General features: G+C 56.7%; 1 protein-coding gene across 1 annotated transcript; it reads right to left on the reverse strand.

The window, feature by feature from the left end:
- Positions 1 to 319: 319 nt before the first annotated feature.
- Positions 320 to 8526, reverse strand: LGI4 (leucine rich repeat LGI family member 4). The gene is made up of 9 exons (XM_079907342.1): positions 7936 to 8526; positions 7422 to 7493; positions 7101 to 7172; positions 5700 to 5771; positions 5516 to 5587; positions 5113 to 5282; positions 2785 to 2949; positions 2197 to 2702; positions 320 to 1358 (listed from the first exon to the last, which is right to left on the reverse strand). Exons 1-9 carry the CDS (start codon positions 8103 to 8105, stop codon positions 1044 to 1046), a joined length of 1614 nt encoding a protein of 537 aa, XP_079763468.1. The 5' UTR covers positions 8106 to 8526; the 3' UTR covers positions 320 to 1043.
- Positions 8527 to 11725: the final 3199 nt, after the last annotated feature.

Below are 11725 nucleotides of genomic sequence, written 5' to 3' on the forward strand. Positions count from 1 at the left end.
TCCAACAAGCCCTGAACTCCCTTGAGACAGTCTCCAATAGCCAATAAGACTTCCAAAAGTCCGCAAGAGCCATAAAAATGCCTAAAATCCTCCAAAACACCCCACAGTATCTCCTACAATACATAAGACACGAGACCAACAATAAACCCGTGACCTGTCCCCTAATAATGCCCTTATATCCCTTGGACATCCCACTAGGCCCCCCATAATCATGAGCACACACTCCTTAGAAACCTCACGAAAGCTCAACAAGGGCAGCCAAAATGTACCCTGGGACACCGCCCCCCCATAATACCGTTCCTGGGACACGAATGCTCCTCCCTCACCCCACCCCCATGCCACAGCAGACACCCTCTCCCAAAGACCCCACAACAACCGGTGAGGCGGGTGCACAGCGCGTTTATTGAGCTCGTCCACTTTCTGTCCTCGCCCCTTTCACTGACCGAGGACGGGTACCTCGGACTCCCGGCAACAATTCTCAATTTCCCGCCTATTCCCTGCGCACGCGCAACAGGGAAGACACGCTGGGCTTCCGCCTCGGCAGCAGGCATGCGCACAAGCAGCAGAGGAAGTTAGCAAGCCCGGCAGGGAAAACTGCCCAGCTACTGATGACGTCACGGAGGCGGGCACTAAAAGCAATTGGCTGGATTGAGTTTAGAAGGAAAAGGAAAGCTATCCTCTCCGTAGTACTTTTACAGGGAATAGGAGGGTTGAGAGCGGGTTGAGCGGGGCGCTTCCAGACCTCATGGAGCTCTGCACATTACCCCCCCGCCCCCCATGATTTCTGTACTGTCTCCGTGTGGCGGTGCCCCAGCCTGAGCCCCCAAGTCATTCTTGGAGGGGGAGGGGTCATCTGCCCCCAGCCAAGATGTTGCTTAAGACTGGACGAGCAGCTCTTGCCTGGAACTTGGCCTGTGGTCAGTATCTCACAGGACCAGCAGTCACCTCTGAGTAGGACCAGGAGTCTAGGCAATGGGGCATCCAGAGGCCCAGGACTCCCCATGCCAGCCCTCTGCCAGCCATGTCCAGGGGCCCTTCCAGTCTCAGGCACTGAGGTCTAACTCGTGATGCTGGTAGATCTGTGTGGGGCCCTTGAAGCAAGCAGCGAAGAGGAAGCGTCTGCCGGCCATGGTGATATGGGCAAAGGCCCGGGGGGCCACCAAGGCTGGGGGCCCCAGCTCCTGCAGTGGCTCCAGGAGCCCCCTGTCAGGCTCAAGGCGGAAGACCTGGCTGAAGGCGAAGTCGCTGCCCAGGATAGCCAGCTGGTCCCTGGCGATGAGCAGTGGCTGGAAGACGTGGGCGCCACGAGAGGGAAGCTGCTGCAGCAGGCGAAACATGGAACCATCCCAGCGCATGACCTGCGGAGGGTGGCCGCTTATTAGGGCTGGGGTCCAAGAGGGCCAGGCCTGCCCGTCAGTGGTCCTCTAGGCTTTGGAGGACCTGGGACAGCTTGGGAACAGAGGCCTGCAGGTCCCCAAACTCCCACAGCTTTCTTATCTTCATAAATGTCACCACCCAGCTGCTCAGGCCACCGACTTGGAGTCATTCTGAGCCCTTCTCTCTCCCTCACACCCCACATAGAATCAGTCAGCCCTGGAATCTGTCAGTTTCACCTACCATGGTATTTATGTCTCTCATTTATTCTGGCTGCCCTCCAGCCCAGCCACAGTCACCTCCCTCCTGGACCATCACACAGCCTCCTTCCCGGTCTTCCTGATCTCCCTGCTCCTGTCCCTGTGCCCACAGTCTGCTCCCCATGCAGACACCCTGTGAACACCTGCGTCAGATCAGTGCCTTTTAGGCCCAGAGCCCTCCCCCTGGCTGTACCTCACTCCAGAGAGAGAGTGCTGGAGGGGGTGGGCCGTCAGCCCTGGGGCTTCAGGGTGTGATTAAATGTAGTTTCTGGGGTGTGTTGGAGTTTGGCGGTAGAATCTCGGGGCCAGTGTCAGTGTTGGGGGATGGGGAGTGGTTTAGGGTCAGCCAGCCTCCAGGGCTCACAGTCTTGGAGTCAGTGTTGGGGTGGGGTCAGAGCTCAAAGGTCAGCACATTAGGAAGCTCAGCCCGTGAGGCGGGTCAGAGTTCAGAGGCCAGTGCGCAAGGTGGGGTCAGTGCTGGAAGGTCAGCCCTGAGTGGGAGTCTGCCGATGCAGGTCAGGCCCGGCCTGTGCCTGCCCCACGGGACTGGGCTCAGCCTCACCATGGAGTCCCCGATGTAGCGTGTCAGGCACAGGAACACATCTCCGCTGGCCTGGAAGTGGCGTGTGGCATAGACGTCCTCGGCCTCGGGGATGTCTGTGCGCCTCTCGAAGCGGCCCCCAAACCAGTGGAAGAGCACGGGCCGCTGCGAGGCGGAGGCTAGCAGCAGATGGGGCCGGCCGTCCAGCTCGAGGGCCTCGGCATCCGTGTCCCGGTGCCAGGCGTGCAGGCTCTGGCGCGGGTAGAAGCCGGGCCCGTCCCGGCACAGCAGCGTGGTGCTGCCCGCCTTGGAGGCGTCGGCCACCACGAAGCAGGGCTGCCCGTCCAGCCACAGGAGCTCGGCGTCATTGGGCCGCAGCAGCCGCCGTGGAGCCAGGGCCTGCAGCGGGGCCAGGCGCAGGTCGGGGCCGGGCCGGGCCCACAGCTGCGAGCCTCCCCACAGGCGGGCGGCCAGCACAAAGAGGCGCGGGCCCAGCACCAGCGGCTTGCAGGACACCACCGAGGGCGCTGTGGGGAGGCGGGGAGCAGGGCGCCTGTCAGACGAGCTGGGCAGGCTACCTGGCAGGCTGGAGGATGGGAGTGGGCTTACCAGACAGCTCTTCCTCCTGCCGGAAGCTCTGCAGGCTGTAGTCCCAGGTCAGGATGAGGCAGCGGCCGGCAAAGGGCTGTGCCAGGACGACGTGGGGCTCCCCTTGGTAGGAGAAAGCCTCTACGCCCAGCGCTGACTCGCCGACCGTCTGGAACCAGGACAGCTCTGGGAGGGGGTGCAGCGGGGAGGGGAGAGAGTCAGGCAGGCCAGGGGCACCCCACGGGTCCTCATCACTGAGTCCCGCTTTGCACACCTCTGAGGTGAGGACCACCACGGTGTCGACCTCGTAGGGACATACAGTGGAATCTTTTTACCTATGGACGTATTAACTCACGACAACATGGCGGTACTCTGTTTTCTAAGCTGCGTGGCATCAGCAAAGAGCTGCTTAGAAGTAGCCATTTATTCATTCATTTAGTTTCACAAGATCCCTATGGGTTATGTTCTGTTATTATATCCACTTTATAGATGAGGAAACTGAGGCTAAGAGGCACAGGCAGCCAGCCTGTCCTGCCAAAGCCATCCTTCCCATCTTCCATGAGATAGGAGAGCAGCTGGGCACAAAGCTGCCCAGCCAGAGGCCACATTAGCCCAGCACTGCCCCTACGCTGCCCCCCCAGCCTCTGAGGTCCGCTGTGGCCATGACCAGACCAAGTTCCCAGTGGAACAAAAGCAGAGTGATGGTTGTAGTGCTTGCCTTGCTTGTAGGAAGACGGCTCATCCTGGACTTGGCCCTTTCCCCTTCTCCTTGTGAACTGGCCTATGGACGGGGCCACAGCTCGGTTTCAGCCGTGGAAAGCAGGATAACACCCAGGGGCTGCCCCACCCACCTGGACTGCTCACCTCAGACCCTTCTGTTTTCTTTAATTCTTGCTATTGACAGCCTCTCTGTTACAGCACCTTAGCATTTTTGGTAACGGTGCACCCAGATTGCCCAGTGTGGTGGCGGTGGAGCCGGGTGGTGGACTCCAGTCTACAATACTTCACTCTACATGCCAGGCCCTACTCCTAGGGACCAGGGTTGAAGCAATGAACCAAACCACTGAGCATACCCATCCAAAGGGGATCTTTTAAAAATGGTCATCAAATCATGTCACTCCCTGCTCAAAACCCTTCATGGCTTCCCACAGCCCTCTGGATAAAGTCCACCTTGTTCTCTGTGGCTTTCGAAGTCCTGCAGTGAGGCCCCTGCACCTTCCACCTCATCTGTGTCCTTCCCTCCTCACTCCCGTAAACCAGACGTGCCTCCCTTTGATCCTCATTCAGGACCAGCTCTGTGCTGCCTTGGGGGTCACTGCACATGCGGGCTCCTTCCTCTGTACTCCACTTAGCTACGTCCACATCTAGTGCTACCTCTTCAGAGAAGCCTTCTCCGATGCCCCAGGTAAGGCAGGACCACCGCCTAAACTCTCTCATCACCCCCTGTGTTTATCACAATGTGTACCATACACTTATTGGTGCAATGTTTTATTTAACGTCTGTCTCCCCACCCCCAGGACTGTGACCCCATGAGGCCAAGGCCAAGGCCCGGGGTTATCTTGGTCACCACAGTGTGCCCATTGCCTCTCACAGGGACGGGCACCGAGTGGACCTCAGTGACTGTGTGTTGAATAATGGAATGAAGGGTGACTAAGTTAAACTCCCTTGTTCTGTGAATCCCAAAGACCAAAAGCATGTCTTACGCTTTGATGATGATGATGTTAGTAATGGTCTTCAGGTTTGAACTCAAATGTCCACTCCTTCCTGACCCTCCAGCTGTGCCTGGCCCCCGCTCTGGCTCTGGGCTCCCGTAGCTCCACGGTTTCCCTCCATCCCAGCCCTGACCCCTCTGTGCTTCCCCCATCCCAGGCCTGAGCATTCTGGGCCATCCCTCTCTGCTTGCCTCTGGCTGTGGGCTCTGTGAGGGCAAGACCCAGGACTGGCTTCATCACTGCTGTGCTCTCTGCTTTGCCCAGTACCCATAAAGGTACCAAAATATATTTGTGGAAAAGCAAAATGATCATAGGAAGTACTTTTTAAATGGTCGATTTTATATCAATAACAACAACGAGGAGAATGAACATTTGTGCGGGCCTCCCCTCCCAGGCCCTGCGCCAAGTACATCACTGAAGTCTCACAGCAGCCCTATGTTACTGTTTATTACCCCTATTTACAGACAGGAAAACTGAGGCTCAGGGAGGTGATGCTGCTTGCTCAGGAGACTCACAGCCAGGAAATGGCAGAGCAGGGAAGGAGGTGAGCCCCTCAGCCCTGGCAGCCGTTCCCCAATCTCCCACCTTCTTCCGGGAACGCCTGCTGTCCCTCCCACCCCACCGGGAAAGCCCCCACCTATGGCTCTGCACTTGAACGTCTTGGGGTCGAGGTGGTGGAGCTGCATGTGGGCCAGGGCGGCGGGGCCGGCACAGGCCCCGGTCCCCACGCTGGCGTTCACGGTGGGTATCCACTGCAGCAGCCAGAGGACACGGCAGTCACACTGGAACGGGTTCCCGCGGAGGTCCCTGGGGCAAGAGGCCGGGGAGGGGCTGCGACCCGGATTCCACTCCCTGCGGGCCACGCCCCCCACCCCTCCCCAGGCAAGGTTTCAGGATAGGGCCCCCGAGTGGTGTGGAAAATATGTAGGAACCATCGCAGTCATACTCATTTGTGCCAACCAAGAGTGGGCACAGATGTCCCCTTCCCCCACCCAAACATTCCCAAATCCCCCCACCCTCCCAGCCCCCTTGAGCCTCACACGTGAGTCAGGGTCTCCAGGCCTCGGAACAGGAATCTGGGGAGGGTCTCGAGATGGTTATTGGCCAGGCTTCTGGTGGAGGGAGAGAAGGAGAAACCATCAGCAGCTCCCAGGATACGCTGTGTGCCTGGGTGATGGGTGCGGGGTGCCTGTCAGGGAGGGCTGGGGCGATGGGGGCACGCACAGGTGTGTGAGTGAGCGGAGTCCTCTGAGAGCGTTCTTAGAGATGGAGCCAATCTCATTGTCTTCGATAAAGCTGTGGAGGGAAGGTGGGGTCAGGGGGCGGCCCTTGGTTCCCTGCTGTGGCCCTACAGTGCTTGGGGAACTCACCCCATGGAAGCCATAGGCCACTGGAATGTGCCGAATTCTCCCCCAACAGCTTGCACGATCCCAGGGAAAACCTCCCACGAACCTCTCCTCAGCAAGGTCCCAGCCTACAGTTTTCAGGACCCAAGAACCTGACCCTATGGTCATTGCCAGCCTCACCGTGAACACTGCCACCACCATCACCACCACTGCTGCCCTGATCACCAGCACCAACACTAGCACCAATATTACCACCCATACCTCCACCATCATCCATTACGCCCAGTGCCTCTACCATCGTCATCACCAACAATATACCATGTCACCACTGTCACCGATACCATCACCACCCGTTCCCATCATCAATACCAACACCAACACCAACACCATCATTACCAAACCCACACCGGCAACACTGATAAGCATCACCAAGAACACAGCCTTTGTGATCAATACCAAAACCAATGCCACCGTTATCACAAGCTTCAGCACTGGTACCAGCACTGCCAACAACAGAAACGTCACCTTTACCCCCAGCACTCGCATCATCACCCATCAGCACCACTACTGCCGCAATTTCCATACATACGAACATCTCCGCCATCACCACCAAACCCCATACCAACAACATTGCCATTACGCCAACACCAACATCCTACCCCAAACCATCACCAATACCAATACAATAATTACCGATGCCCAGAATACTGATAATTATCACTAACACCAACCCTTCAGACTTCATCGTCCATACCACCAACAGCACCATCACCGTCGGGTCCACCATTTTTATCAAAATCATCCCCACTCCGCCATCCTCAATAATGCCACCACTTCCCTGCGAGCAGCTGCACACCACCACCATTATCATCACCACCAGCACCAGCAGTCATGCTGGCGTAGCCATACTCTCATCACCACCATTACCATCAGTACCACCATCACCAACTAACTCAGAATAGTTTCCTCTTAATTTGAAACACTTCTTTATCTCTGGCCTCTCTGTAACCTCCCTGGGCTCCCAAAAGTCAGGTAGGACCGGAAACAGTCATGGGTCATCCAGGCCTTTTGTGAATCTTGAAACAGAGAGGGCAGCTGAGCAGAAGCCCCAACCCCACTCAAGAGGCCAGGACCCTTGCCCCCTCCAGACGGTCCCTTGTGCAGACACTTCCTCCCCAGGGCAACAAGCCCCTATCTCCCCCACTCTAGGCGACACAGAGGGGCTCCGCCTTCCTCTCCCAGGCCCCCATTCCTGCCCCCATCTTCTGGCCTCACTCACAGATACTGCAGGTGGGACAGGCCCGCAAACGCATCGTCCTCGATCACGGAGAAGGAGTTGGATGTGAAGAGGCTGGCAAGGAAGTTAGAAAGACATTTTTCCAGGGTTGCTGCTCCCTACCTGACACGTTAACCTTGCCCCCTCCCAACCCCAGCCCACGTGGGCATGGTCACACACACATACGCATGCCACGTGAGTATGTGTGTGACACGGATGCTTTCATGGACACGCACATACGTGTATGTGTGCACACTCCCCCACGCGCGTGTGCACGGACACCCCCTCCCTCAGGTGGCCGTCGCTAAGCCGGGCCCCACTCACAGCAGGTGCAGTGACGGTACCCTCAGGAAGCTGCCGGCCTTCAGCTGGGTGACTCCAGTCCTAACGAGTGAGCTGGGGATGTGGGCAATGGTGGGCGAGGAGAAGACTGCTCCAGTGTGCCAGTCCCATCCCAGAGCTGTCTCCTGTGTCCGGGGGTGGGGCGGAGGGGACCCTGGCATGCCACCTGACCCTGGGTGTGCGTGTTTCCCCTACATCCCAGGGGAGACAGGCGTTTGCCCTCCTCGCTTGGCAAGGATCCTGGCAGCGCTCAGCCCACCCCATGGCTCTCCTTCTTCCCAGGCCCCGATGCTGACCCTGCCCTTTGGAATTTCCCTCCGGCTCCTTTCCAAATCCCAGCAGCCCCCTTTTAGGCCTCCCGACATCCTTTGCTGCCCCCCTCCCAAGATCCTGATGGGTCCCTGTTTCCTTGGGGAGCCAGCACCCTGCCCCCCAGCCCCTGGGGTCCCAGGACTCCCATCCGCAGCCTCAGGCCTCCAGAGGGCCGGACACTCACAGCGACAGCAGGGTCGGGGAGAAGCTCTCTGGCAGGTCCGGGGAGCCCTCACACAGGGCACTGTCTTTAGAGCAGGAGCAACTCAGAGGACACTTTCCCTTTGGGGGTCTCCAGGCCCCCCCCACGCCCACCCCAGCCAGCAGCAGCAGCAGAATTCCTGCCCCTCCCATGCCCCCTGACCTCCACTGAGGCACCGGCTTCTCTCTGCCCACCCAGCTTGGCCCAGGTCGCGGCCACTACATCTCCCACGCCAGGTGACCCTCCATGCCGCCCGCTGGCATGCTCTGCCCTGGCTTCTCTCTCCCCTTTCTTGGTCTCTCCTCAGTCTGCTTTGCTTCCTGTATCTCTTTGGTGTCTAATTTTCTGTTTATTTCTCTTTCCCTGTCTTTCTGTCTCTCTCCCTTTTTATCCTTCTGACTCCGTGAGTTAGTCTGCTTCCCACTCTCTATCTCTGTCTCTCTATTTCTATCTGAATTGTCTCTCTGTCTCTGTTTCTCTTTTTCTCTGTCTCCTTCTGTCTGTTGGCCTCTCTTTCTGTGTGTGTCTGAGTGTGTGTGTGTGTGTGTGTGTGTGTGTGTGTGTCTCCCTCTGTCTGGTGTCTTTATTTCTGTCTCCCTACCCCCCCTTTCCAGTTCCTTGGAAGTTTCTTCCCCTCCTCCCACGTCCCTTCTCCCAGGAGGTTTGGGAAAAGGACTTGCTGGGCACCGGGTGCTCCAGGCAAAGCAAGGCAAGAAGGAGGAGGGCGTCAGAGGCCATAGGAAGAGCAGCCCTTGGGAAGGGGCCAGAGGGCCCCATGGGAGGGGAGGGGCCGCGGAGCGTTGGAGCTGCCCTGGCCCCTCCTGGCCAGCCCCCTCCCCAGATTCCCCACTCCACCCCACTCACGGAGTGTGAGGAGGCTGTCACCTGGGTGGGGACCGGATGGCTCTGCAGGCAGGAGGGGGGTGGGAGGAGAGACCACCAAGGGCTGGAGCCGCGGTGGCCACTCCCAGCCAGCCCCCTCCCCTGGCTCCAGTAGGGCTGGGTGGGCACTGGCACCCAGGCTTGGAGGGACCAGCTCAAGTCCAGCTGCTCCCTCTGGTGGCGACACTCAGCAGGGCAGCCGCCCTGCCCCAAACCCACAACCTCTCTTGCCCGAAATTAACTCCTTGAGTACCCACCACTCACTTAGGGGTCGGGAGCCAACCCAAGGGAAAAAGGATGATAATGATGCCATCCCCTTCCTTCAGCACTGACTCTGTACCACGCCGCGTCCTACAAGTTCATCTATTAGCTCGTGCTGACCTCACTACAGCCCTCCGAGGCTGATACATCATACGGCTATTTTACAAATGGAAATACTGAAGCGAGGGGTCAGGTCATTTGAGATCTAGGTTATCGAGCTGAGGCAGAGCCAGGACTCAAGCCCAGGCAGCTGGCTGCACAGTCTCCCAGTACGATTTTGCATTCCTCCTTTGGAGATCAGAGCCCATGGATACTGGCTGTTTTCGTTTGGACTCAGCGTTTAGCAGTTTGGATAGATTCTGTTCATTAAATAAAAAAAATAAATAAATGATATTACCCAATCTGAAGTAGTAGAAACGATACTCACTGAGCCCTTACTATGCATCAGTCTTGACATGAATTTACTCAGTCCTCACAACAACCCCTTGAGGTGGGTAGTATTATTAACCCCCACTTTACAGATGGGAAAACTAAGGCATGAGGAGAACACACAGCCTCTCTTGGCACTGCTGCACACACCCAGAACACTTGGAGGACAAGGGACCTAACAGCACCAGCTAGGGGTCACCGGTCACGAAGCAGGGCACGGGGTGGGCCTGGCACGCGGGCTAGTCGGGGCTTTGGAGAGCACCGGGCAAAGCTGCGGGCAGATGAGGCCCAGGCCGCGTTGGGTCAGCTTCGGGTCGGCATACTCAGGACTGTTCCACTAACGCCTTTTACAGAAAAGTAGAAATGTGTGTCTTACTGGTAAAGCATAAATTATTAAACTTGAATATTTTTTAAAAGTATTAAAAGTGACCACCCTGACACCAGGTGGGGTCACTCATATCAGGGTCATCCCTGATCCTCAGTTTGCCCATCTGTCAGATGGGGCAATCGTGTCACCCACTTCTCAGATGTGTAGAGAATTCCTCCTCTATCCGAGAGGAGAGAGAGTGTTCAGAGCAGGGTGGGCACCCCCCAGCTTGGGGTGGATTCCGGATCCAAGGGCTTGTCCTGCACCTGAACATCTCTGTGATTTGAACAAGGCCCTTCAGGTCTCTGTTACCTCAGCCATAAAGCAGGGATGATAAACTTCTTTACAGGGTCTTTGAGAAAGATAGATAAAGAGCTTTGGGCCAGGGACACCGAGGGGAGACAGATGGGCCTAAATCCATACTCACAGAACGTTCAGCCCAGCAGGGTTTTCCCTCCTGTTCATGATGAGAAGAATGACAAGGATGATGATGGTGACAGCTTACTTTTTTTTTTTGTGATCACTTACTGTGTGCCAGGCTTTGTTCTCAATATTTTCCATGGATCATTTCAGATAATCATCCCGACCTCCCTCTGAGTTGAATAGTATTATCATTTCCATTTTACAGAAGGAGAAACTGAGCCACAGAGAGGTTAAGTCATTGGCCCATCACCCAGCCCGAAAATGGCTGGGCCTCTCCACTCTGGAGCAGCTGGCCCTGTGAGGAGAGGGACCCCGGCACTGGCTAGAGCTAGCCAGGTGCCCCCCTCCCTGCTCCTCTGTCATCCCTCCCCAGGGCTACATAAATATTAGGGTTATCATTAACCAGGGACTGCTGGTGACTCTGAGGTATAGGGCCACAAGGGGCAGAGGCTCATGAGGGAGACTTTTGAAGCTGCTGGGGTCCTCTGAGACCACGTGCACGCGCGCGCGCGCGCGCGCGCGCGCGTGCGTGTGTGCGTGTGTGTGTCAGGGCCACCTGTGCCTGGGTGTGAGCCGTCTGCCTGCTCCTGATCTGTGTCCTGCAGAGTGTGGTATCTGGGCCCAGGTCTCTTTCAGGTGGGGGCAGTTTCTGTCCTTAACCACCAGAGGGACCTTGGGAGAATTATCTCCACTTTGCTAAACCTTGGTTTGCAGATATCTAAAATGGAGTTAATAATAAGACAACATCAAGGGAACTTCCCTGGTGGTACACTGCTTAAGACTCTGAGCTCCCAATGCAGGGGGCCCAGATTCGACCCTTAGTCAGGGAACTAGATCCCACATGCATGCCGCAACTAAGAGTTTGTATGCCACAACTAAGGAGCCCACGTGCCGCAACTAAGGAGCTCTTGAGCTGCAACTAAGACCCAGCGCAACCAAATAAATAGTAATAAGTAAGTAAATACATATTTTTAAAAATGACAACGTCAGGTTCAGAGACCTCTGAGCCTGGCCCAGGGTGATACATATTACCTTAGTGATTTCTCCATTTTGTAGGATGGGAAACCAAGGCACAGAGAGGTCTCTTGGGCTGCTCGAGCTCTCACAACTAGGAATGGCAGAGCCCAGAGCTGATCCCCCTTTTCTCTGTCACCAGTGCCTGGTAACCTGGTCTGCCCATGAGGACGCCAGGTGTGTTGTCCTCCAGGGGTTTTCAGGGGTCACATGAGCTCAGGGACGGGGAGGTTCTGGGCTAAACACATCAGCGCACATTTGGTGGTGTCTCCAAGGGTGTGAACACAGAGCGTGGGCCTGTATGTCTGCGACTGTATGACCAGCTGTGTGCCTGTTTGCTGGTGCATGAGGATGTGTGTGTGTGTGTGTGTCTGTTTTTATGGTTATGAAACCACA

Source organism: Stenella coeruleoalba, assembly GCF_951394435.1.
Source record: "Stenella coeruleoalba genome assembly, chromosome: 20".
In the NCBI taxonomy this organism is placed as follows: domain Eukaryota; kingdom Metazoa; phylum Chordata; class Mammalia; order Artiodactyla; family Delphinidae; genus Stenella; species Stenella coeruleoalba.